Here is a 25,193-nt window from a genome sequence, read left to right as displayed (position 1 = left end):
CTAAAACTTGGAGGCCCACGGCCGGATCTCGGCCGGATCTCGGCTAGGTCTCGCACCGCCGCGTGCATGAGCGCCGTTACACCGTCGGAGTTTCGCCCGTCGACCGCAGCGCCCGCCCGCAGCAGCCGCTCGACTAGCGGCACCGAGCCGTTGGAGGCGGCCGCCATCAGCGCCGTCATGGCCGACTTGTCGTCGTGCACTGCGTCCACGTCCGCCGTGACCGCGAGCAGCGCCTCCACCGCCTCCGCCTCGCCCGCCGCCGCCGCGACGATGAGCGGCGTGATTGCGGTGGCCGTCATCAGAGTGCAGTCCGCGCCTGCCGCCAGATGTGGGGAGATATGGGGAGATGTGGGGAGATTGCGGTGGCCGTCATCAGAGTGCAGTCCGCGCCTGCCGCCAGATGTGGGGAGATATGGGGAGATATGGGGAGATTGGGGTGGCCGTCATCAGAGTGCAGTCCGCGCCTGCCGCCAGATGTGGGGAGATATGGGGAGATGTGGGGAGATTGGGGTGGCCGTCATCAGAGTGCAGTCCGCGCCTGCCGCCAGATGTGGGGAGATATGGGGAGATATGGGGAGATTGCGGTGGCCGTCATCAGAGTGCAGTCCGCGCCTGCCGCCAGATGTGGGGAGATATGGGGAGATATGGGGAGATTGGGGTGGCCGTCATCAGAGTGCAGTCCGCGCCTGCCGCCAGATGTGGGGAGATATGGGGAGATGTGGGGAGATTGCGGTGGCCGTCATCAGAGTGCAGTCCGCGCCTGCCGCCAGCAACACTCGCAACACTCCGACGGCGCCGGCCTCCGCGGCGATGTGACACGCCTACGTTGTCCAGATCTGGGGAGATATGGGGAGATGGGGGGAGATTGCACGCCTGCGTGGGTGAGTGCGGCTAGCGCGCGGTACGGCGTTTGCTCGCCTTCCCTGGGACCCCGTGTTGCGTGTCTGGCTCTCTCTGTGTCTTGCGATTTCGGCGTTGTGCTTTCGTGCGAGTACGCCAGCCTCAGGGCGGGAGTAAGGGCGTAGACGTAGACGTCTACGCCCTTAGCGGGAGTACGGTACTGTGCAGCGTCTTTAGAGCACGCGCGCGAGGACAACGGAGAGGACGACAGCGAATACGGCGGAGTGCGGCGGAGTGCAGCGGAGTGTGTGTCCTCTCGAGCGCTGGTTGGAAGACAAGAGTGCGTGTTTCGCTTCTAGGCACGAGATCTGGGGAGATATGGGGAGATATTCTGCTTCTAGGGTGGCGCGCCGCCACGCCGCGCGCGTCGACGGCGTTCGGGTCTGCGCCAGCCTCGAGCAGCTTGGAGACAATGTCAACCTGCGCGCAGACCGCCATGGTGAGCGTGGGGCTCTGCGCGGCTATACCTCGGTTATGCCTCGGCTATACCTCGGCTGTACCTCGGCTATACCTCGGCTGTACCTCGGCTATACCTCGGCTGCCTCTCGGCTGCCCCTCGGCTGCCTCTCGGCTGCCTCTCGGCTGCCTCTCGGCTGCCTCTCGGCTGCCTCTCGGCTGCCCCTCGCGCCTGCTCCGGCTGCTCCTCGCCGCCCACGCTGCCGCCCGAACCAGCCATGAGCGCGGTAAGGCCTACTCAGGCACGGAGGGGGGGGGGGGAGGGGGGGGAGGGGGGGGAGGGGGGGGAGGGGGGGGGGAAGGGGGGTCAAGACCAACTTGCCCCCAAGGGTTGCACGTGCGCCACAACAATGGAAGGGGGCGACGCCGTCGCTGCGCGCGGCGTTGGTGTCCGCCCCGCGAGAGAGCAGCGCCTATTCACAGCTGCAGGTGTGAAGAGACGCCGTTCACAACCTCAGGTCCGGCCCGCGAGAGAGCAGCGCCTTGACGAAGCAGGGCCGAGGTGCGGCCGAGGTGCGGCCGAGGTACAGCCGAGAGACAGCCGAGAGACAGCCGAGAGACAGCCGATGTGCGGCCGAGGTGCGGCCGAGGGAAACGAGGTGCGGCCGAGGGAAACGAGGCCCAGCCGAGGTTCAGCCGAGGCCCAGCCGAGGCCCAGCCGAGATGCGGCCGAGATGCCAGCCGAAAGTTCGCCTTGACAATCGGCAGCGATCCGTTCTCCGCAGACATCATCAGCGGGGTGGAGCCGTCGGGGCTCGCGGCGTTCACGTCCGCCTTGGCCTGTTCACAGCCAGAGGTGTGAACAGACGCCGTCCACAGCCTCGCGGCGTCCACGCCCTCCCCGGCCTGCAGCAGCAGCGCCACCGCCGGGCCGTTGCCCGCGCCCGCGGCGACGGCGAGGGCCGTCGACCCGCCGCTCCCAATCGCGTTGATGGCGGCGCCGGCCTCGATGAGCGCCTAAGGTACGGTAAGGTAAACGTCTCCCCACACACAAAGTGGTGGGGCAAGGGGGGGGGTGGCCCTCGCATCTCCACGCCGGGACACGGGTAGGAGCTAGCACGGCATTCAAAGTGCAAGCACCGGCCCGGTGCCGTGGGTGAGCAGACCTGCACCCCACTCCCTCCCTCCCAGACACAACCCGCACACAACCCCCACAGCGTGGTCGTCTGCGTGTTCAGAAACACCAAGCAGCGAGGCGAGGGGGAAGGGGTAAGGGGCTGTGTGGGGCAGAATCTTCATCCGGCTTATCTGTGACTACTCCCTCCGCGTTGCGGGTAAAGTGTCTGTGTGTCGCTCCAGCGAAGTGCCGTCCCCTCCCGGCATGCGTCCCCGCCTCATGCGTCCCAACCCACTACCGCGCCGGTGTGTGTCCAGCCCGAGCCCCTGGCTGCTCTTCCCCTTCCCATCTGACTCACACCTGTCCTCACGGTTCGACTGCGTTCCGCTGTACATGCTTCTGTGTCTTGTCCGACCCTCTGGCTGCTCCTCCCCAGTCGATGCTACTACTACTGTGAGCGCCTGCGCGACCTCGAAGCCGTGTGTGGAGCGCGCCGCCTCCATCAGCGGCGTCACCTGGGGTAGTGGGGGGGGTGGGGTGGGGGGGGGAGGGGGGGGGGGGGGTGGAGGGGAGGGTCCAGGCCCGGAGAGGGTGAGGGTGGCGGTGAGGGTGAGGGTGAGGGTGAGGGTGAGGGTGAGGGCGAGGGCCAGGGCGAGGGTGAGGGTGAGGGTGAGGGTGAGGGTGAGGGTGAGGGTGAGGGTGAGGCTGAGGGTGAGGGTGAGGGTGAGGGTGAGGGTGAGGGTGAGGGTGAGGGTGAGGGTGAGGGTGAGGGTGAAAGGGGCGAGGGAGGGGGGAGGGCGAGGGAGGGGCCGGGCCATCGCTTCCATCGACGACGAGGGCGGGGACAGGCTCGGCTCTCGCTGGTATTCGCGGGTGTGTCTTCAGAGACGGGCGTGCGCAAGACGGCAGATCGGGACTGGTCAATGCAAGAGGGGGCATATGCGTGCACCCTAAGTTTCTCCGAGACCTCGCGAGCGGGCAGGTATTCACAGCTGGCAGTGGGCGCTGGGCGGGGCAGGGCAGTGTGGGTTTCACACCCGGGGCAGGTAGGGGATCGGAGGGGGCAGTTGTGCGGCAGTGTGCGGGCAGTGTAGTACGGCAGGGCAGGGCAGGCCAGCTTAGGTCATAATTGCAGAGCTGAGATTTGGGATCTCAGCGGGCGCCTCCTCTGCGTCGGCAGCGTCCGGGTCCGCGCCAGCGGCGAGGAGAAGCTTGACGCCCTCGAGGTTGGAGGCGGCGGCGGCGACCATCAGAGCGGTCGAGCCTTGCGCGTCGGCCGCGGCGGCGTCCGCCCCGTGCGCGAGCAACGAGGCGAGCGGTGCGGTGTGGGAGAGGCCGGCGGCGAGCGAGAGCGCGGTCGCACCGGAGCGGTCCTGGTGGGAGGCGTTCGCGCCCGAGGTGAGGAGCATCTCGACGAGAGGGGCGGAGCCGTTGGCGACGGCGTGCATCAGCACCGACGTGCCCGCCGGCGTCGTCGCGTGCACCGACGCCCCTCCCGCCACGAGCGCCTCGGCGGCGGCGACCGAGCCGTTCCTCGCCGCGAGCATGAGTGCGGTGACGCCGCCGGCAGAGTAGTCGGAGGCGTCGGGCCGGGCCTTGTTCTGCAGGAGCAGCTTGACAATCTTTGGGAAGTCGCGCGACGCCGCGTGCATGAGCACCGACTTGCCGCGCCAGTCCATCGCGTTTGCCAGCCGGTTCGCCTCGGCCGGCTCGGACTGAGCAAAAATGGACGCCGCCGCGATGACATCGTCGGCGAGCACGGCGCTGAGCAGCTCTTTGCCGAGGCTGTTGGGGCTCTTGGCGGAGGCAGGGAGCGCAGCCGCGAGCAACGCCACCACGTGCCACCCCTGCATGTTGATGGAGAGCGATAGCTCGACCACAGCTCGGTTTAAAAAACCACATCCGCGTCCGTCCCTCGTCTACACCCTCTTTGTAATTGCCGGGAGCGGGACCCCGGAACCCGGGACCGCCGCTGCGCGCGCAGCGCGCGGTGGAAAGGGGTCCCAGGTCCCCGGGGACCCGGGACTTGGGATGGTGGGACTGGGGACCGTCTTAGACTCACTCACTCACTCACCTCCCCGATTGTGTGCGTGCCGCGTCCCGTGCACTCGAGTTCATTTTAACACGAAGATCACTTCCCCGAGCATCCGGTCCGCTGTGCGCGTCTTATTGGCTCCCCGGCCCTGGGTGTGAGGTTGCCAACTGTGTATCGCAACTGCACTCAAGGTGAGAGAGAGAAGAGAACACAACCCCCGCTCTCTTTTCTCCCAGTAAGCTATAAGTACGTACTCAAGGTTGCCGGGACGCACGTTCACCAACGAGTCCGCCTTCAAAAGCGTGCGGGCGCCGGGCGAGGCACAAACTTCAGCTCGGTCGCCGCGCATGCACGCTGCAGACAAGCGGTACAAAGACTGGCTCAGGCGAGTCGGCTCCATTGAAGCCAAGGCACACGATGACAACCTTTTTGCGCAGAGGCGAAATCGGAGTGCGCTCGGCCAGCCCGAGACCTGGATTGACGCTCAACGTCGCTTCAAGCGCAACGTTCCTGGGCACTCGGTTGCCTATGACTCGCTCCCGCTGGCGCCTGAGCTGTGCGCTCCGCCCTCGCGTCGGTGGGAGCGGCTGGGCCAGGACACCTTGCACAGCAAGTTCGTGTGCGTACACGCTCAAGGACCAGCAGGCGAGCCCAAAATCAGACGCATGCCGTCGACGCAGCAAGACCTGGATCAACGCCTTTTGTCAGGCGGGCTTCCGGTTGGCGCGCGGCGTTCCGTCCCGTGCCGCATCGTTTCGATTGGAAGCGCGAACGACTTCCAGTTCGAGGAGGACATCTTCCGCACCTTTCCGGAGTGTTTGGTTGACACCTTTGACTGTTCCGCCTCCGAGCGGACGTGGGAGGTGCGAATGACTGACTGCTAGAGATATTTGAGATGCCTGGCCATACCCGACATCTGTCCGAGATAACGCCGTAACCTGGGTCTCCACGCCTCGTGGGCGGCAGGTGCCAAAGGCGATCCGGTCGCGTGTGCGGCTGCATCAGAGATAGCCGAGAGAAAGCCGAGAGGTAGCCGAGAGAAAGCCGTGAGATAGCCGAGAGACAGCCGAGCGAAAGCCGAGAGATGGTTCCACGCGTCAAGCGACGCACGCGAGACGCTCGACCTCGGCTATTCCTCGGGCAATACCTCGGCTATGTCTAATCTCAGGTGATGCTCGACCTCTGCTCCGAGGGCGGCGAGGTGCTCGTCCACACGCTGAGCAAGCGCAAGCAGCAGAAGGCACGCCTCGCGAGACGAGCTCGAGAGAACCACGAGAGGACCCGAGAGGAGCCCGAGAGGACCCAAGATGACTCGAGATGACTCGAGATGACTCGAGATGACTCGAGATGACTCGAGATGACTCCAGGTGACTCGAGAGGACTCGAGAGGACCCCGAGATGACCCGAGAGGGCTCGAGATGACTCGAGATGACACCACGGCGACATCTCGACCTGCCGCCCGCCTACCGCCTCGGCTACATCTCGGCTATACCTCGGCTCACATCTCGGCATACCTCGGCGAATACCTCGGCGGCATCTCGGCGACATCTCGACAGGCCGCCTACCAGCTCGCGCGCAAGCTCAAGATGGGCCACGCTTGGGAGGCTCCCATCGAGAGATAGCCGAGAGGTAGCCGAGAGGTAGAGAGATCGCCGAGAGATCGCCGAGATATAGCCGAGAGATCGCTGAGATGGCCGGACTGAGAGGCGCCCAGCTCTTACCCGCGGCGACCCGAGAGGCTAGGCTCCCATCGTCGGCGGGCGAGCCGCCACCGAGGCGGGCGGCAGGTACAGCCGAGGGCGGGCGGGGCCGGAGTTATCCTCGCCGCCGGAAGGGGCGGGCTTGGGCGGCGCGTCCCCGCAAACGGAGGAGTGGGAGGAGTGGGAGGAGGAGTGGGAGGAGTATGAGTACGAGCCGGACGACGGCGGCGACCACGGCCCATAGAGCCGCGTACGTGTAGGGGTCGAAGGCCGTGCGGCGCGGCCGCTTCAGGTGGAGGTGGTTCAGACTTCAGACTCTAGTGTCTAGAACTCGCGACTGGTTATCTGTTCCAACTGTTATGCTTCGAAAAAATGGGAGCTGCTGGTGTCAAGTGTCATCTGCGCACTGCGGGGCACAAAAAAGGGCTCTCGACGATAACCACACGACTCAGGACTCTCTAACTAAGCATGCGTGACGCCGACTTCGACACGGAGCCTCGGCAGCCAGGGCAGGCCGTGTTGATCGGCTCCATCCCACGGCTCGTCTCGACCTCGTTGAGCCAAGTGTGCAGGCAGCGGTAGTGGAAGAGGCTCGTGCAGCAGCGCGTGGCGCCCCAGCCGTTCGGGTCGCGAGGCTGCAGGCGCGCCTCGGGGTGAGCGCTGAGGTCGTCCAAGCAAATGACGCACTCGAGGGCCTCCTCCTTTGCTGCTGCAGCCGCGGACACGCCCGCAACTGCGGCAGCCGCCTCCACCTCCATCTCCGACTCCTCCCCGCTGTCGCTCTCCGCCTCCGCCTCCACCTCGTCGTCGCATGGCGGGGCAGCACCCGCCTCCGCCGCCGCCTCCGCCCTCGCCTGCACTACTGCGCGCGCCTGCCGCCTCGCCGCCCTCTGCTCGCTCGCGGAAGGCGGCGGGTCGGGGAGCAGCGAGAGAGCCGTGGCGTCGGCAATGTCCGCCGGGTCGAAGCCGTCCTCCTCCTCGTAGCTGGCGCTGGAAGGCCCTGCTGCGCCTTGCGGCGGTGCTTGCTGCGGCTGCGGCTCGAGCAGGCGGACGGTCGTGTCCCACAGGTGCCGCGCACGCGCCAGCGCCGCCTCCTCGGCGGTGGCGAAGAGGCCGAGGCTGACCTGCTTGCCGCCACAATCGTTACCTTCAGCTTGTACTTCTTGCTGCCTCGCTCCTTCGGGTAGTAGACAACGCCCCTGTAGCCGCGCTGTTGCTGTTGCTACTCGTAGCCAGGGTCAGGCCCTCCCTCCCCGCCTGCCGGACTGCCTCGGCGCCAGCGGCAGAGGAAGGCACGGGTGGCGGCGGCGGCGGCGGCGGCGCGGTGAGATCGCTGGTGTCCCTGCCCGCCTCCCTGCGGGCGTAGAAGAGCGCCGCCTGCTCGGCGGTGGCGAAATAGCCGAGGAAGACTTTCTTGCCGCCATCCCACACCTGCAGCTTGTACTGCTTGCTGCCTTGCTGCTTCGGGTAGTAAACAACGCCTTTGTAGCCTGTGCTGTTGCTGCTGCTGGCGGTGAGAGTCAGGCCCTCCCTCTCCGCCTGCCGTACCGCCTCGGCGCCAGCGGCAGTGGGAGCAGCGCGAGGCTGCAGCAGCTTGGCGGCGTCGGCGCGGCCGTTCTCTGAGCGAGCGTAGGCGGTGGCAGCCTCTTCGGCGGTGTTGAAGCAACCGAGGTGGACACTCTTGCCGTCGTTCTGCGCCTGCGCCACGAACTTCTGTCTGCTGCGGTTGTAGGTCACGTTCTTGTAGCCAGTCGTGTTCCGTTTGTGGGATCAGCACGAGGCCCTCGGACGCTGTGTCCCGCCTCGCGCGAGCGGGCGCCATGCTGAAAAGAATTCTGCCGCGGGTTGCCGACTGCACTCCAAGTGCTCCAAGTGCGTCAGGAGTGTAAGGGGGGGTTTGTGCCACTGTGTGTTCCGAATTGCCTTTGTTTCATAACACTCAAAAAGAATTCTACGACCCTGTTCCACTCTGAGTTTCGTGGATTAACCGCCGCATTTGCTCCATGGTGAGCGAGTTCACGGAGTCCAGTGAGGCCAGCATCCAGGTTTTGGTCGCCGAGACCTCCGCCTCGGCGAGCCCATCACGACAAGGCCTGTCTTTGGCCGAGCGCACCGGGCTGTCGTTGGACACACCTCGAGCGTCGTTGCTGTCGGCGCTCTCCGGACTCGATGACCGGCTTACTATTGCATCTGAAACCAGCACCGAAAAGTTCAGCCATAGAGAGCCGCTCGCGGAGCTGCAGCGCCAGATCGAAGGCTGCTCTTTCGTAGTTGGCATCGCGCTCTTCAGCACGCTCGCGCACTGCAACCCCGTCTCCGCCGTCTTCGCGATCAAGTTGTGGCACTCGCCGCGCCCGCGCTCGGTCGCAGAGCACTGGGTGATTAGCGAGCGCACGCGCATCTATCTCGATTGGATCGTAGCCGTCGAAGTCATCCTCTTCATGGTGCTAGCCGCAATTTTATCAATCGGATTCGTTTACAATGACGTGAACACCACTGACTATTTAATGCTCGTCGTGTCCGTCTTGCAATTCATCGTCCTCTTTGCTGGCCTCCTCTCCCCACCCCTCGTCGGCCCTCACCAGTCGCACACACATGAGTTCATGCCAGCCTCGATGAGCACAGGCTTCCTCTCGGTCTTCTGCTCTATCCGCAAGACCGCCGCTGTCCGCAGATATGCACCGCTCGCCCTCCAGATCCACGTGGGGCCCAAGCTCCCTTTTGAAAAGGCGCGAAACCCGGGCCGAGATCCTTTGGGTCCATGAGATTGCGAGGGGATCACACCCCCACGTGCCCCTTGGGTCGGGAGCTCGCCCCTGGGATGGCACCCCCCCCCCCCCCCCCTCGTCCAACCCCCGCCCCCCCCTCCTGCTACTGCTACCACCAGCCGGGCGAGCTTGAGCCGCTGCCGGTCGTCATACGGCACGTGCTCGACAGTCTCCAGGCGACCCTCGCACCTTCCGAGATCGACCGAGATCGAGATTGACCGAGCTTTTCTCGTTCTCGCCCAGGCGACCCTCGCCCAGTCCGCCGGCGGCGAGGAGAGCCGCGAGGAGCTCCACCGCTTCGCCGTCCAGCGCCTCGTCACTGGACGGCCTGACGACTCTCATCGGGCCGGTTCCACATATCCCCTTAGCCTTTGCCGCGATGCTGTGTCATGGACCCCGACATAGGCCTGTCGACTCGGCGCTTGGGCCGCAGTTTCACGGCCTGCTGACTCCCGGTCCCGTGCATGATGGAACGTCAATGAGCGAGTCTAGGCGCTCGGCATCATGGCGTTCATGCGCGTCCCGGACGAGGCACGAGCACCACACACCCCTTGAGAGTGTGCGTGTGTGCGTGTGTGTGGTGACGCGTACGAGGACCCTCGCCTCGCGCTAGGTTGTCTACGCCGGCATGGCCGAGGGCCTCGCCGCCATCGAACGCGAGGTGGCGTCGCGAGGCAGCGACGACGACCGCGTCTGCCTCCGCTACATCCTCCACGCCCGCACCGGCGACCTCCCCCGCCGGTGGAGCAGCGGGGTAGCGGGTGCGAGAGCACACGAGGCTGCACGAGACTGCACGAGGCTGCACGAGTCGGAGTAGGTGGAGCAACGGGGTGATGGACGCGGGCAGGCCTGCCGGCATGGCGCTGCAGGACTTCGTCGACCTCCCAGACTCTGTCACTGCGGGGCTGCGGGCACCGCACGTCGCGGCGCTGCGCCTCTACACGAGCGCAGCTTGAATCAGAGAGGTCTTGATGAAACGCATCGATTAGGCACCGCACGTCGCGGCGCTGCGCCTCTACACGAGCAACTGCTTCCGCAGCCTAAACACGCCGCTGCGATCCGCCGGCGAAGGAGGAGCCCCCCCTGTTCCTTGGGCGGCGAGATCACTCGAGATCACCCGAGATCACCCGAGATTAGGCGAGGAGGAGTACCCCTTCCCCGTGACGCTCTCCTTCATCTCGGACGCCATCCGGCGCCTCCGCGCGGTCAACGCGTCGCAGCGCGGCGCCAGCGAGAGCTCCGCTCGACCTGGCGCGCGATGCTGATTAAAACGACACTGACGTTGGACCGCTGGTGGATTGACAGGTGCCAGCCAGCCGCTCGACTTGTGGCGCGGCATGGCCAACCTGGACGTGGCGGACGCCTTCCTCGCCGAGGGGGGGACAGAGTTCGCGCCTATGAGTACCACCAGCAGCCTCGAGGTCACATCTCCCCATATCTCCCTATATCTCCCACCAGTAGCCTCGAGGTCGCCGTCTCCCGTCTGAGCTACACATCTCTCCAACGCCTCTCTCTCTCCCTCCCTCTCTCTCTCTCTCTCTCTCTCTCTCTCTCTCTCTCTCTCTCTCTCTCTCTCTCTCTCTCTCTCTCTCTCTCTCTCTCTCTCTCTCTCTCTCTCTCTCTCTCTCTCTCTCACTCTCTCTCTCTCTCACTCTCCCTCTCTCTCTCTCTCTCTCTCTCTCTCTCTCTCTCTCTCTCTCTCTCTCTCTCTCTCTCTCTCTCTCTCTCTCTCTCTCTCTCTCTCTCTCTCACTCTCTCTCTCTCTCACTCTCCCTCTCTCTCTCTCTCTCTCTCTCTCTCACCCACTCTCTCTCTCGCTCTCTCTCTCTCTCTCTCTCTCTCTCTCTCTCTCTCTCTCTCTCTCTCCCTCTCCCTCTCTCTCTCTCTCTCTCTCTCTCCGAGCTCGGCTACAGCTCGATTGCTCACACCCTTTCGGCGAATGCATCCGCGACACACCCCCTCCCCCCCGAGGTTGCCATCGCCTACGCCCTTGGAGGCGGGAGCGGAGGTCTGCGGGGGCGGCGCGCGCTTCTGTTCAAGCTCCGCGCAAACTCGTTTATTGACCGCGGCGCAGACCTGAGCTACTGCTCCTGCTTTGCGGCCGAGGCGGAGGCGCATCTCTCCCCATATCTCCCCATATCTCCCCATAGCTTTGCGGCCGAGGCGGAGGCGCGCGCGTGCGTGCCACGGACGCCCCTTGTGTGCACACGCGGCACAAGACAGCACACACGCAGCACGCACAGCTCATCTCTCTACAGCAGGCTGCCGCCACCCTGCTCCACACGCGCACACAGAGCGCGCTTGCTTGGTGCGACCGAGGGGACGGGCAGGAAGGCGCAGCGTCGGTGGAGACACTCCCCGCGCTTCAGACACGAGTCGAAGACACGAGCCCATCACGCCCGCCGCTCGACGCCCTAGCTGTCGCCGTTTCGCGATGTGCAGGTATGCTACCCGCCGCTCACTTTCCTCGCTCCGTCCGGGCGGCGGGAGGCGTTCGAGCATGGCGGCGTCACCTTCGAGGTCGTCGAAGTGCTGCCCTCCTTCTCGTCGTGACTGTGGGGAGGTGCTTAAGACGGCGTTGTGGCGGATCCGACTTTGCGTTCAGGAGAGGGGTCCATACAGCATCATGTCCGGTTCACTTAGAGTTATAGACTTAAGCGGGCGCCCTCGGCGGCCCAGGCGAGCCACTCTGCTCGGATAACCTCGCGCTCGCTCTCTTTTTGCGGCGCCGACACGGTGCTCGCACGATGGCGGCCGGTCCGCCTTCCGCTGCAGACGGCGGGTTTACTGGGCTGGGTTTTTAGGCATTGTGGGGTTGGCACTCCCATCGACCCTCATGACCTCCTGCGGTCTCTGAGATGGACACCAGTGGGTGTGGGCCACAGCCAGGATACACTCGAAGGCTGGGTAAGCAGTAGATAGGTCGATACTGTCCGGCATCCGTCCCCACCCTGATTTGCGATGACACCTACTGTGCCGATGGTCCAGAGGCGGCCCCCCGCCGGCGCTCTGCGCGATGCTCGAAGGCGACGTCATTGCGCAGCGATGCTGCGGCGTTGAGAGCAACCCGTCTAAGCGGTGCATTTGGGCGCCGGACCCTCGCTCGCTCGATTCGGTGCGCCATCGGGTGGACGTCAAGGGCACGCCGGACGCCCCGCCCCACGGCTCCTACGAGGGCGGCACGCTTCCGGGCATCCGCGTCCTCGGCGCCTTCCTTGGCGGTTTTGTGTGGTGCCGCGACAAACTGGTCAAGCGGGTCCGCAAGGCCTTGGAGCCGCTTCCGGGCATCCTCGCCTTGCGCGACTCCAAGAAGGTCCGGACGGCGCAGCAGCTCTCACAGGTGCTGATCCGCTTCTGCAAGAACACAACGCTCACCTTCTTCCTCCGCACGATGCCTCCCAGCGTCACCCTGGCGGCGGCGAGGGAGCACGACAGGCTGATTGCAGACAGCCTGTACGAGCTCGTCGCCGGCGCGCGAGTCGGGCGCAAGGATGTCCGGTGGGTGCGGGCGCTCAAGCAGGCGCGTCTGCCAGTCAACATGGGCGGCATGGGCTTGACTGGCGCCGAGGACATTCGCGGCGCGGCGTGGGTTGGTACGTGGGCTCTCGTCACGCGGCCGATCCGCGAGTTACACAGGCCCTTCGCCGATCTCGACGTCTCGACCGCGCCCGGAGAGTGCTTCGACGAGCTGCGAGAGGCGCACACGCAGCTCGTCAGCAGCCACGACCTCACCGACAGGTGCCAGCGGAGCTGGCGGGCGCAGGTCGTGTGCCGGGAGGTGGTGAGCCCGGGCACTGCGACCAACGAGGCGAAGGCGGAGCCGAGGTTCCGCTTCTTTCCGCACGGGCTGACGCCGGCTGCGGAGCTGCTTCCCCTGGCCCAGTTCTCGTCCACCAACGAGTACCTGCACCAAGCGCAGCGACGGTACACCTCTGGCGTGCACCACTCTAACTGGCTCGCCCTTGCCGAAGAGCTTACCGAAGAGGCGCTTCGCAGAGGCGGCCGCAAGGCACCCTCCAAACGCAAGAAGCGCAAGAACCACAAATGCTGGCGAGAGGCGATCCGTCCAACCTGGTTTGTGGAGCTCCCGCAACTTACCCTTAGAGGCCACCATAAGGGACCCCATTGCCCGTTTGCCACCAGACTTTTTTTGAGTTGGAGGTAATAACTAAATGGATTGCACTCTCCCAAAGAACTGATGCATTCATAGTGCCTTCACATAGTTACAATACCTCAAAGTTGAAAAACTCCAAAATAGGCCGTCAGGACTCTGTCAGGACTCCGTCAGGACTCTGTCAGGACTCCGTCAGGACTCCGCCAGGACAACCACTGTCCCCCCGCTGTGAATAGAGCCCTTAGCTAGAGAGTAGGGAGGGGTGTACAGTCGAGTTACTCCCGAGGGCAGGGACGGCCCTCCACTGAGGGAAAGGGCGCACGGGGACGGTATCGACCCAGCCACGCAGCTCTTTCCTCGCGTACAGCCAACGAGTTTGCTGGTCCACAGGCAGGCCAGGCCGTGAGCGTGGGCCGGTCAGGCCTGATCCTGCGGTGAGCACTGGAGGGCTATGCGGCTCGCTCCGTCAGCCGACTTGCGCTGTCGAGCGGTCGAGCGCTTCGGGTTGGACCCGCGGGAGGGTCCCTGCGCGGCTGACATGGCCAGCCAAGCCGTGTGCGCTGCCGTGGGTGCTGCCGTGGGTGCTGCTGTGGGCGCTGCCGTGGGCGCTGCCGTGGGCGCTGCCTCGGTCAGCAGTCAGTCAGCAGTCCGCTGCTCGGCGCTGGCCTGCAGGTTGCCGGTGGCAAATCGGGGGCGCGCGGGCCATGGACGTCGTGGCCGAGCTTTGCTGCCTATGCACGTTGCCGGCTGTAACGTTGCCTGCACCATGGCCGCGCCTCTCTTGCTTGTGCGCTTTTCATGGTCGGCCGAGTGGCGCGAGACCCAGCGTGATTTCTTTTGTCTGTCAGGACTCTAAGTTTCTGTCAGGACTCTCAAGTTTCTGTCAGGACTCTCAAGTTTGCTTGTCAGGACTCTCAAGTTTGCGTCAGGACTGCCCCATCAGGACGATTCCGCAGAGGGCGCGCACGGTCGAAAGGGGGGCTGGGCGTCTATCATTCACTGCTGGGGGGGAGGGGAAGGAGGGTTGCAGTGAAGGAAGGTGGAAGTCTCTTCGGAGGCACTTGTGAGCACTGTGAAGACCGTGCGCCGTCAGGACCCCGCCAGGACTCTGTCAGGACTCTGTCAGGACTCTGTCAGGACTATGTCAGGACTCTGTCAGGACTCTGTCAGGACTGTCAGGACAGTTGCGGGAGCTCCACAAACCAGGTTGTCCGAAGTCAGCCAACCAGGGGCCGGCGCCTTCCTCAACGCCGTCCCCATGCGTGATGACATGAAGATGGAGTCCTGGGCGATGCGCGTCACCGTTCAGCGCCGCCTTGGGCTCCCCCTTGATGTCGCCTGCCAGGCGGTGGAGGCAGGCAAGAGGGCGCCCAGCGGCCAGCTACACGACGTCCTTGGCGACGCCGCGATGGTTAACCCTCGGTCGAAGCATGCTACAAGACACAAATTCCTACTCAAACGTTTGATCAAATGCCTCCGCTCGGCGTGGGGCATGATCATCGAGATGGAGCCAACTGCACACCTCAGTTACAGTAATCCAAAACAACCTGACGTGGCGGCGGCAAACATCGGCAGGGGGCACAGGCGCCTTGTTGCCGATCTGAAGCTCACGAGCTCGCTTGCGAGCAAGGGCAAGGACGCGGCCGGCGACGGAGAGCTCGGCTGGAAGGGGGCGTATGTTCGCTTCGGCAACACGGAGCCCGGGCTGCTCAATATCTGGTCAAAGGGCGCGGCAAGTGGTCTCCGTCGGGAACGACGGCAGCGGCGGTGGCGGAGGAGGAGGACGAGGAGGAGGAGGAGGGGGAGGAGGGGGAGGATGCGGATGCCCCCAAGGGAAAGCTCAAGGAGCTGGATGGCGATTACCGCTTTGCGCGGGAGCAGGATTGCGATCTGCGTTTGTTCGACTTCGAGAGCTTCGGAGGCTTTGGAAAGGAGGTTCGCAGCACCCTGAGGGAGGCGGCGAACCAGCTGAGCAACAAACTTTCGCACGCTCAGCACCTGGACGAGGTCACATGGACCACCAAGAACTGGCACGGGCTGCAGATGCAGCGCTTGTCTGTCGTCCTCCACACCGCCGTGGCGTGGCAGACGGTGAACGAGCTAGCGTGCGGGGAGAGCGGCATTGTGCATGGTGCGGAGTGCATTGCCGTTCTTAACGGAGTCGCTTAGGCGGCTCCGGTGGTGAGCCGGTGTGTGTGCCAGTCCGCGCCAGTCCGCGCCCTTGTCGTGCCAGTGTGCTGTGAGAGAGGCTTGTATTTTAAGAATTCTTTTCTAGACGGCTAGGCTTGAGAGCAGCCTCGCTCTCAATCCTAGAAGTCGAAGGATTGTGAGCAGCACTCCTCGCAATCGTAGCATGCATCTCTTTGCGATTGTGAGAGCGCCTACGTTCGCAATCCTACATCTTCTAGGATTGCGAGCGGGTCCCCTCGCAATCGGTGGGATCACTGTGAGGACCATCCCAGCGCGCTCACAAGCGCTCGCGGCTGGAGCGATTGGGAGCGCCCCCTGTGCGCATGCCAGCAGTCCTTGGATCTTTGGTACGATTGTGAGCGCAGCCGCTCATAGTCCTACATACAAGATGTAGGATCGCGAGCGCTACTGCTCGCAATCGGAGGCATGTTGCAAGGATTGTGAGCAGTGCTGCTCGCAACCCTAGACTTTGCTCGGATTGCGAGCGCGCTGGTAGTAGTCGTAGGCGTCACCAGTCACCTTGGGAGCGGAGCTGCTCTTAGTCCTAGAAGATGTAGGATTGCGAGCGTAGGCGCTCACAATCGCACAGAGATGCTACGATTGCGAGGAGTGCCGCTCACAACACCCTTCGACTTCTACGATTGAGAGCGAGGCTGCTCTCAATCCTAGCCGTCTAGAAACCACGTTCGGATCGCTCTTCATCGCAAACCCTGTCAGCAGTTCACCTTCGGGTACGTACGTAAGAGCTACATACACTTTAGGTTAGGTTAGGTAGGAAGGTGAAGAACAGCCTGGACTAATACACTGAGAAAAGAAGAGTTAACAACAAACTAAGAGAAAAGAAGGTTCACCGTTACAGGCGACCTCATCATCGGGAGCTGTGTAGAAGGGCTCGCACCTCAACCTCATAACAAGGCTGTGAAGCGCAGCCGGTAAAACTGTCTGAGCTTGTGCGTCTTGGGGCCGGGGTTGTGTGTTTTTGTGTGAAGCGCAGCCGGTAAATATCTTTGTAGCCTGGCGTTTGTGGCCCGTTTGTGCCGCGTCCCGTGCCCCCGAGTTCGGTCTATGTTTCTTGCTCCGCTGCTGCTCGCGCCGGGGCCGCTGCCCTCCTCGCCGCTCGCTCCCGGCTGGTCTGTTGCTTCGCTAGAGCTTCCGTCCGCGTCGCTTGGCGTGGCCATCGGCGTCTCCGCCACGCTCGCTGCGTTCGCGGTCCAGCGCCAACGTGAGAAGGATGCCGCGCCAGCGCGATCGTACAGCGACCTGATCAGGCGTGGCCGATCGACCAGCGCGCCAGCCTTTCGCGACGCTTCCGGCGCAGAGAGTCGGCTCTCGCCCGGCGCACGCGCCATGCTGCAGCGCGCGTACGACAATATCGAGAGCGAGCGCGAGGAGGCGTTGCGAGTCGGCGACACGGAGGGCGCGGCCGAGTTGACGCGTGTGCTGCTGCAGCTGAAGCCGCTGCCGGAGGGCGTGAAGCTCGATGTGGAGGAGTCGCTCTCTGACTACCGCCGCTGGCTCGACCCAAACTCGCTCCGTGAGGGCCCGCTGGGGCCTGGCAGGTAGCCGCGGGGCGACGGCCGAGATGCGGAGGGACCTGTCGTACATTGTGCGAGATTCTCGCGCGGTGTCTGAGCTCTGCTGGTCTTGCGGACTCTTTGTTACACGTAGCTTCTCTGTGGACTGTGAATCAGCCTGTGTTTGAGAGTTTTGAGGAAATCCGGGGACGCGACCACACTTTTGTTGCACACGTGAGACGTGTGAGAAATAAATAAATAAATAAAAACGGACACCTCTCTACTGTGAGATGGGTAAAAAGGAACAGGCCCCCGCCCTTGCGATCTTTGTGCAGGGTTCTTTGTGGGTGTGGTCGCAGGTCGGCGACTAGCCGGGGTCGTCCTCCCGATGGGGGACTAGCACTATAGCCGTCTTCCACATGGTCCCTCGGGTCCCTGCTGCTCCTAATCTCTTCGTACATCCTCCTGCTGATCTCCGCAACGTCCTGCTCCCTCCCTCGTAACCTGGTTTGTGGACCTCCCGCACCTGTCCTGACAGTCCTGACAGAGTCCTGACAGAGTCCTGACAGAGTCCTGACAGAGTCCTGACAGAGTCCTGGCGGGGTCCTGACGGCGCACGGTCTTCACAGTGCTCACAAGTGCCTCCGACGAGACCTCCACCTTCCTTCACTGCAACCCTCCTTCCCCTCCCCCCCAGCAGTGAATGATAGACGCCCAGCCCCCCTTTCGACCGTGCGCGCCCTCTGCGGAATCGTCCTGATAGGGCAGTCCTGACGCAAACTTGAGAGTCCTGACAAGCAAACTTGAGAGTCCTGACAGAAACTTGAGAGTCCTGACAGAAACTTAGAGTCCGGACAGACAAAAGAAATCACGCTGACTCTCGCGCCACTCGGCTCGACCATGAAAGCGCACAAGCAAGAGAGGCGCGGCCATGGTGCAGGCAACGTTACAGCCGGCAACGTGCAAGAAGGCAGCAAAGCTCGGCCACGACGTCCATGGCCCGCGCCCCCCCGATTTGCCACCGGCGGCCTGCAGGCCAGCGCCGAGCAGCGGACCGACTGCTGACCGACTGCTGACCGACTGCTGACCGAGGCAGCGCCCACGGCAGCGCCCACAGCAGCGCCCACGGCAGCACCCACGGCAGCACCCACGACAGCGCCCACGGCAGCGCACACGGCTTGGCTGGCCATGTCAGCCGCGCAGGGACCCTCCCGCGGGTCCAACCCGAAGCGCTCGACCGCTCGACGGCGCAAGTCGGCTGACGGAGCGAGCCGCATAGCCCTCCAGTGCTCACCGCAGGATCAGGCCCGACCGGCCCACGCTCACGGCCTGGCCTGCCTGTGGACCAGCAAACTCGTTGGCTGTACGCGAGCAAAGAGCTGCGTGGCTGGGTTGTGAGCATACCGTCCCCGTTGCGCCCTTTCCCTCAGTGGAGGGCCGTCCCTGCCCTCGGGAGTAACTCGACTGTACACCCCTCCCTACTCTCTAGCTAAGGGCTCTGTTCACAGCGGGGGGGCAGTGGTTGTCCTGGCGGAGTCCTGGCGGAGTCCTGACAGAGTCCTGACAGAGTCCTGACAGAGTCCTGACGGAGTCCTGACAGAGTCCTGACGGCCTATTTTGGAGGTTTTCAACTTTGAGGTATTGTTACTATGTGAGGGTGAAATGAATGAGTCAGTTCTTTGGGACAGTGCAATCCTTTTAATTATTACCTCCAACTCAAAAAAAGTCTGATGTCAAACGGACAACGGGGTCCCTTATGGTGGCCTGTAAGGGTAAGGTGCGGGAGGTCCACAAACCAGGTTTCAGTCTCGCCCTGCGCGTCTGCTCCGCCTCACCGTCTTTTGCCCTGCGTCGTCTGGCGACGGGTCCTCCATAGTCGGTCGAGGTCGCCGCCCTCCTCGTGCCTCTTCCCAACGTTCCCTCGGCGGCCGATGCCGTCTGCTCCGGCTCCCCAGTCCCCGGCTCTGCCCACAGACGTGTGAGAGTGAGTATTCTTGATACGAATTTTATGTATTGACAAAAGTCCTGATACGAAATCCCACGACGACACACAATCGACTTCGCAAGATCGGTTGCCTCCATAATGAACGCGAACGGCGGAGCGTCCACACCTCTGGCTAGCTCTGGCTCCAACGTGGACACGTCCCCATACATAGCTGGGGGGACACTACAGTTGTACTACGTCAGTAGGTCACGCATGGCATCAGAAGGTTTATCTCTGGGCCTAAGTTCCGTCGCCCAACGCTGCTTTTGCAGCACCATGTCGATGGCGCTAAGAGGTCCCCCCCCCCCCCCCCCCGGCGCGCCCGCCCGCCTTGCTAGCCCCCGCAACGAGTCTAGCCGCTATGAGTCGAGCTCGTCGGAGGACGGCAGCGACGGCTCCGACTTGTCCGCAGCCGAAACGGTCATTCAGTCGGCGATCCTTCTGGCCCTCAGGCCGCAGCGCCGAGTCGCCCTTGAGGCGATCGAGGTGCTCTGGACGGAGGAGGGTTCCATCGTCGTCTGCGTCAAGCTCGACATGCCGTATGCGCTCAAGCTGATGGACCTGTACTTGCGCGGTGACTCGAGCCTGAATGAAGGGCGAGCTGCGCGTTCTCGGAGTGAGCTTGGTGACGCAGCAGCCACCAGCGGCCGCCGTGTCGCTCGCGCAGGCGCCGTTGCCGCCCCCTTTGGTTGGCCAGCAACACGGAGCTTCCGTGGCCCCCCGCAAGGAGGGTCGGCGACCCGCGACCATGCCGCTTCCCCCCGCGCGCCCCAGCACTTGGAGCACTTGGAGTGCAGTTAGCAGCCTCACATCCAGGGCCGGGGAGCTGACAAGCGCACCCAGCCAGCTCTTCACACCCGAACCTGGATTTCTGGCGCGACCGGGCCTCTCATCAACCCGCTCCCACGCTTCTTGCCTGGCGGCCCTCGAGTCCAAAGGCGGGCCGAATGGCGCCGAAAAAGGCGGCCGAGACGGTCAACCGCGGCGACGTGCTCGTCGACATCCAGGCTCAGCTCGCTCGCGTCGCGGAGCACGCCGAGAAGGGCAAAAAGGCGGCCGGCCTGCTCCCTCTCGCCCCGCCACATGCGCCACGCCTTCGCCGCCACGCCCTGCCGTGCGCTGCGATCTGCCGAGGCGCGACGGCGGGACTGACCCGCGAGCCGCCTCCTTGCCTGTCGCCAGGTGGCGGCGGTGAAGGCGTACTCGGAGCTGGCGCTGCTCCTTTCGGCGCCGGCGGCGCCCGCGATCCTCCGCGCGGACGCGCTGGGCGGGCCGCGCGGCGGCGGAGGCGGGCGGTGGCGGCGCATCTTTTCGGTCAGCGTCGAGTACCTCGAAAACACTGCGCCGCAGCCCAAGGATGTCGAGCGCGCTGAGGCGATGCTGCGCGCAGCGGCGGCGGCGGGTGCGGACTTGGCCGGGGACGGTTCCCTCGACATGCTGACGAGGCACGCGCTGAACGCGCTCTGCAGCGGACAGCACGCTGCGGTCGTCGACACGGGCTTCCGCAAGGGCTCCTCACCGCACGCCGCCTATGCCTCCCTGCTCCGCTCGCTGGGCGCGGAGCCGTGGCGCGCACTGGCGCGGCTCAGTGCTGTGAACCGGGCGCGGCTGCTCGAGAGCATCTTCGACTGGATCTGCGGGCCGTCGCTGCAGGGCCCTCACCCTTCGGTGGCGGCCTCGCGCGGCCTGATGAAGACATACGCAGGCGGGCTGCCTACAGTCCGCCAGCCAGTCACACACCCAAGCGTACGCAGGCGGGCTGCCTACAGTCCGCCAGGCAGGCACACACCCAAGCGTACGCAGGCGGGCTGCCTACAGTCCGCCAGCCAGTCACACACCCAAGCGTACGCAGGCGGGCTGCCTACAGTCCGCCAGCCAGTCACACACCCAAGCGTACGCAGGCGGGCTGCCTACAGTCCGCCAGCCAGTCACACACCCAAGCGTACGCAGGCGGGCTGCCTACAGTCCGCCAGCCAGTCACACACCCAAGCGTACGCAGGCGGGCTGCCTACAGTCCGCCAGCCAGTCACACACCCAAGCGTACGCAGGCGGGCTGCCTACAGTCCGCCAGCCAGTCACACACCCAAGCGTACGCAGGCGGGCTGCCTACAGTCCGCCAGCCAGTCACACACCCAAGCACACAGAGTCCGTCCTCCCAGCGCAGAGGCAATCGGTCCGTCAGCCTGACACACCTCCTAGCATGGAGTCAGCCCTCCTAGCACGGAGGACAGGCCCGCGCGCACACCTCCGACGTTCAGCTTCGCACGCAGGCCTGCTCGCCATGCTCCTCGACGGGCGGACCGCAGACATGCCGGTCGAGGCGTGCTGTCCAGGACACGTCCGGGACACGTCCGGGACATGTCCATTGTAGGTGGGCCGCAGACATGCCGGTCGAGGCGTGCTGTCCAGGACACGTCCGGGACACGTCCGGGACATGTCCATTGTAGGTGGACCGCAGACATGCCGGTCGAGGTCACCGACGCGGACGGCGCCGCCGCCGACAGCGCCGCCGCTCGAGGAGGGGCTAAGCATGAGTCGTCCTCACTGGACTGCCCAGGCGACGCCGCCGACGGCCCGCTGTCGCAGCTGCTCAAGTTCTTCTCTCACGTGAGCGGCGCCGCGCCCGGCGGCGGGTCGGCGGCGGCGGCGGCGTCGGCGGCGTCGTCGGCGGCGCAAGGCGGAGCGGCGACGTCGCTACTCGGCGCGCCGTGAAGCTCGCTCCAGAACGAATGGTTCAGCACTCCGCACCGAGTAGTGTCGCTGGCGCTGTTAATGCTCGGCACTCAGTCGAGTCTTGGAGTGCCTCTGGTGCTGTCAACGTTCTGCACTCGACACCGAGCAATCGCGAGCGGCCAGGTATCTCCCCGAATCTCCCCACATCTCCCCACATCTCCCCACATCTCCCCCTAGGCGCGCTGTGGAGCTCGCTCAACGGCGCGCGCTCCTCGCACGGGGCTGGTCAACCAGTTCTTCACTACATTTGGACTACATTTGGTGGAGTGATTACTCAGGAGCGCTTCTCTCGCACGGGCTGAACGCTGTCGCGGAGGTCGCCCAGATGCAGCCGAGATGCAGCCGAGATGCAGCCGAGATGCAGCACAGATGCCGCACAGATGCTGCACAGATGCCGCACAGATGCCGCAAAGCTCCCGCCGAGATGCATCTTGGAACGGGAACTCGTGTGCAGCCCAGGTGCGGGCGACTGAGACGGAGTCTTGGAACAGGTTGCGGCGTTTGGGCTGCAGCCTCGCCTCCAGTCGCAGGCCCGCGTTGCGTGGGACTCGGGCCGGCCGAGCTCGTCGAATGACTCGGTTCACTGACTCGTTCAGTGCCTATGCAGGTCCGCGCGGCGTGGGACTCGGGCCGGCATGCGCTGCGCACGGAGCTCGCGCTGTTCCTCCGCCTCCACCTCGGCGCGCGTCTTTTCTTTTTTATTTTGAGGGGGGCGGGGGGGGGGGGCGGGTGTGAACGGCGTTTTCTCACGGGGTGTGCGCCGGAAACAGGTGCGCTGGGCGACGTTGCCGCTGCTGCCGTGGTGCCTGCTCCGCCTCGCCGCCACGGCGGGGGAGGGTTGCACGAGCGACGTCTGGAGCGAGGCGTGGCACCGGCTGCTGCAGCTGGCCGACCACCACGCCGCCGCCCACTTCTTCGGCGGTGCGTCGGCGGCCATGGACGGCGGCGAGGCGTCGGCGGCGGCGGCGCACCCGTCCTGCTCCTGCTCCGCGGCGTCGTGCTCTGCGACGGCATCTTCCTCTGCGGCTGCAGACCGCTGCCCTTCTCTGCCACGGGAGGCGCTCTGCTTCGTCGACCTCTGCCTGCGGCCCTAGACGCCGGACACGCACCCTTGGACATGACATGCACACGCACATGCACACGCACACGCACACGCACATGCACACGCACATGCACACGCACATGCACATGCAAATGTGCATGTGCATGTGCCCTTGAGCACGCACGTGCCCTTCAGCACGCTCCCTTGAACACGTGCCGACGAGCGCTGGAGGGGGACAGGTGTCCCGCAGTGGCGGCTCGGCCCGTCTTCCGTTGCACTCGTTGCATTCGCATCCCTCGAATTCACACGGTGCTACGACACGAGACCGCAGGCCGGCTTGAGGCCGTGTGCGCCCCGCACCGCAGGCATGCGATGCCTCGAGCAGCTTCTCCGCCGGAACCTCCTCCCACGCCGCTCCCTGCCGGCCGCCCTCGCCGCCGCCGCCTCCTCTCCATGTCTCGGCGCTCCCTCTCGCACGCACGGCGGCGCTGCGGCTGACTCCCACGGCTCCGCCGCCGCCGCCGCCGCCGCCGCCGCCGCCGCCGCCTCCGCCTCTCCCGCGCCCGCCGCCATGCCGGAGGCGGACGCGTCCCACGGCTGGACGCGTCCAGGACGCGTCGCCGACGTGGCCGCGGCGCCAGCCTGCGCCTCCTCCGCCGCCGCCCCTCCCCTCCTCTCGGCGCTCCTGCTCGGCGGCGCCGTGTGCGCCGCCGTCGCCGCCGGCGCCACCGCCTCCGACGAGGTGCGCCGCGCGTTTTCTTTCTGCGGGGGCGCGAGCGTTTCTTTTTTTCTTGTCGTAGGCCCCTCCAACGGGGGCGGCTGCCACGTTTCTTTTCCGGCTCTCGCTCAGCCTCCCTTTCTTTTTTCACAGGCGCCACCGCCTCCGACGAGGCTGGAGGCGGCGGCCTCGGCGGGGGCGCGTCGTAGAAGCGGAATACGTGGTGTTGGGTTCTGACTCACTCTCGCTCGAAAGGGGTCGCACCTGTATTCATAGCCTTCCGCACTGCTCTGAGCACCACGGCGCGGTACCGCCTTCCCGCCCCTGAGGCTGGCGTGCCCACACTGCAGGGGGCGCGCCCGAGGCGTCCCTCGCCGTCACCGCCCTGCCCCGCCTCGTGCGGTGGCTGGCGGCTGCGGCCGTGCGCCCGGCACCGCCGCCGCTGGTGGCTGCCTTCACGTCGACCGACCCCGCAGCTTGTGCGGAGGAGCTCGCGGCGGCGGGGAGGGCGCCCGCCACCGCGCTCGCCCTCTTCTGCGCGCTGCTCGGCGTCGCCGCCGCGCCCGAGCCCGCCCCCGCCGCCACCGCCGCCGCCGCCACCGCCGCCACCGCCGCCGCCGCGTCTCTGTCCGCCGGAGCGGCCGACACCGCAGACGCGACGCTGGAGGCGCTGGCGCCGTGCGACGAGGGTGGCGGCGGTGGCGCGACGTGTGCGGTCGACGTCCTCTCCGCGCTACCCCCGCGGCTCGCGCCAGCCTGGCCCGATCTCCCCCCCCCACTCCCCTCGGCGGCTCCTCGATCTGTACCGATCTCCCTGCTAGGCTCGCGCAGCTTGAGCGCTCCCTTGCGCAGCTCCGCGCAGCGAGCAGCCCCGACCTTTCTGGCAGCGGCCCTGCGGCGGCTGGGGAGGCGTCCGAGCCAAGCGTTGCGTCGACGCTCGTTCCCCCGTTCTGGCGCGGTGCGGGCGGCGCGGGCGTCTGGGGCGGCGGCGGCGCCGCCGACGCTGCTTCCGGCGGCGACGGCGGCGTGGACGACGGTGGCGGCGGCGAGGATGGCGGCGGAGGCGGAGGCGGTGGCGGGTGGGGCGGGCACGCCGCGCTGCTCCCGCTCGCCGCGGAGGCGCTCGATGCCGAGGTTGGGCGGCTCTAGAAGCGGAATGTGTCCCCATATCTCCCCATACCTCCCCATATCTCCCCATATCTTACCGTATCTCCCCATATCTCCCCAAATCTCGAGCTCTAGAAGCGGAAGGCGTGTTCCTGTCTCCCAACCAGCACTCGAGAGACACGCACTCCACTGTACCCCGCTGTACCCCGCTGTACCCCGCTGTACCCCGCTGTACCCCGCTGTACTCCGCTGTACTCCTACCCGTTGTCTTCACGCGGTGCTCCGAATACGCAGCACACTACCGTATTCGCGCCCTCATGTCGGCGTATTCACGTCGGCTGAGCGGCTCAACGCGGCGGGCGGCCGCGGCGGAATAGCATATGCAGTGAGGCATCGTTGAGTCTCTATTCAGGTGCCGCGGCCCTGGCGAGTCCAGACCACGCCTGCTATTCACAGCTGCTATTCACAGCACAATCTGGCGAGTCCAGACCACGCCTGCTATTCACAGCACACGCCCCTTGCCTGGCGGTGCGCGGCCTGGCGAGTCCAGACCACGCCTGCTATTCACAGCTGCTATTCACAGCGCAATCTGGCGAGTCCAGACCACGCCTGCTATTCACAGCTGCTATTCACAGCACAATCTGGCGAGTCCAGACCACGCCTGCTATTCACAGCTGCTATTCACAGCACAATCTGGCGAGTCCAGACCACGCCTGCTATTCACAGCTGCTATTCACAGCACAATCTGGCGAGTCCAGACCACGCCTGCTATTCACAGCTGCTATTCACAGCACAATCTGGCGAGTCAGACCACGCCTGCTATTCACACGGTGCTATTCACAGCACAATCTGGCGAGTCCAGACCACGCCTGCTA

The 25,193-nt window shown here is 65.1% G+C and overlaps 3 protein-coding genes across 3 annotated transcripts in view; 1 reads left to right on the top strand and 2 right to left on the bottom strand.

The window, feature by feature from the left end:
• Nucleotides 1-4,266, bottom strand: part of EMIHUDRAFT_106750 (hypothetical protein) — a gene marked incomplete at both ends in the record, with an annotated part of 8,287 nt that extends 4,021 nt beyond the window's left edge. The window contains 7 exons of the mRNA XM_005759194.1: nt 222-316; nt 1,570-1,590; nt 1,694-1,769; nt 2,056-2,136; nt 2,221-2,313; nt 2,884-2,928; nt 3,661-4,266. Coding sequence (XP_005759251.1) covers nt 222-316; nt 1,570-1,590; nt 1,694-1,769; nt 2,056-2,136; nt 2,221-2,313; nt 2,884-2,928; nt 3,661-4,266 — 1,017 coding nt within the window. The remainder of the gene's footprint in view (nt 1-221; nt 317-1,569; nt 1,591-1,693; nt 1,770-2,055; nt 2,137-2,220; nt 2,314-2,883; nt 2,929-3,660) is intronic.
• Nucleotides 4,267-6,606: 2,340 nt separating this feature from the next.
• Nucleotides 6,607-7,970, bottom strand: EMIHUDRAFT_218945 (hypothetical protein; the record flags this gene model as incomplete). Its single annotated transcript, XM_005759193.1, has 4 exons — nt 6,607-6,808; nt 7,273-7,370; nt 7,559-7,846; nt 7,926-7,970. 4 exons carry the CDS (start codon nt 7,968-7,970, stop codon nt 6,607-6,609), a joined length of 633 nt encoding a protein of 210 aa, XP_005759250.1.
• Nucleotides 7,971-16,281: 8,311 nt separating this feature from the next.
• On the top strand, nt 16,282-16,982 carry EMIHUDRAFT_359466 (hypothetical protein). The gene has a single exon (XM_005759192.1). It carries the CDS (start codon nt 16,286-16,288, stop codon nt 16,781-16,783), a length of 498 nt encoding a protein of 165 aa, XP_005759249.1. The 5' UTR covers nt 16,282-16,285; the 3' UTR covers nt 16,784-16,982.
• Nucleotides 16,983-25,193: the final 8,211 nt, after the last annotated feature.

This window comes from Emiliania huxleyi (genome assembly GCF_000372725.1).
Source record: "Emiliania huxleyi CCMP1516 unplaced genomic scaffold EMIHUscaffold_81, whole genome shotgun sequence".
Classification (NCBI taxonomy): domain Eukaryota; phylum Haptophyta; order Isochrysidales; family Noelaerhabdaceae; genus Emiliania; species Emiliania huxleyi.
The sequence above is the reverse complement of the archived record's forward strand: the minus strand, read 5'-3'. Positions and strand labels throughout refer to the sequence as shown.

Coding starts and splice junctions, on each gene's coding strand:
- EMIHUDRAFT_359466 (XM_005759192.1), top strand. CDS start 16,286: ATGTTTCTTGCTCCGCTGCTGCTCGCGCCGGGGCCGCTGCCCTCCTCG.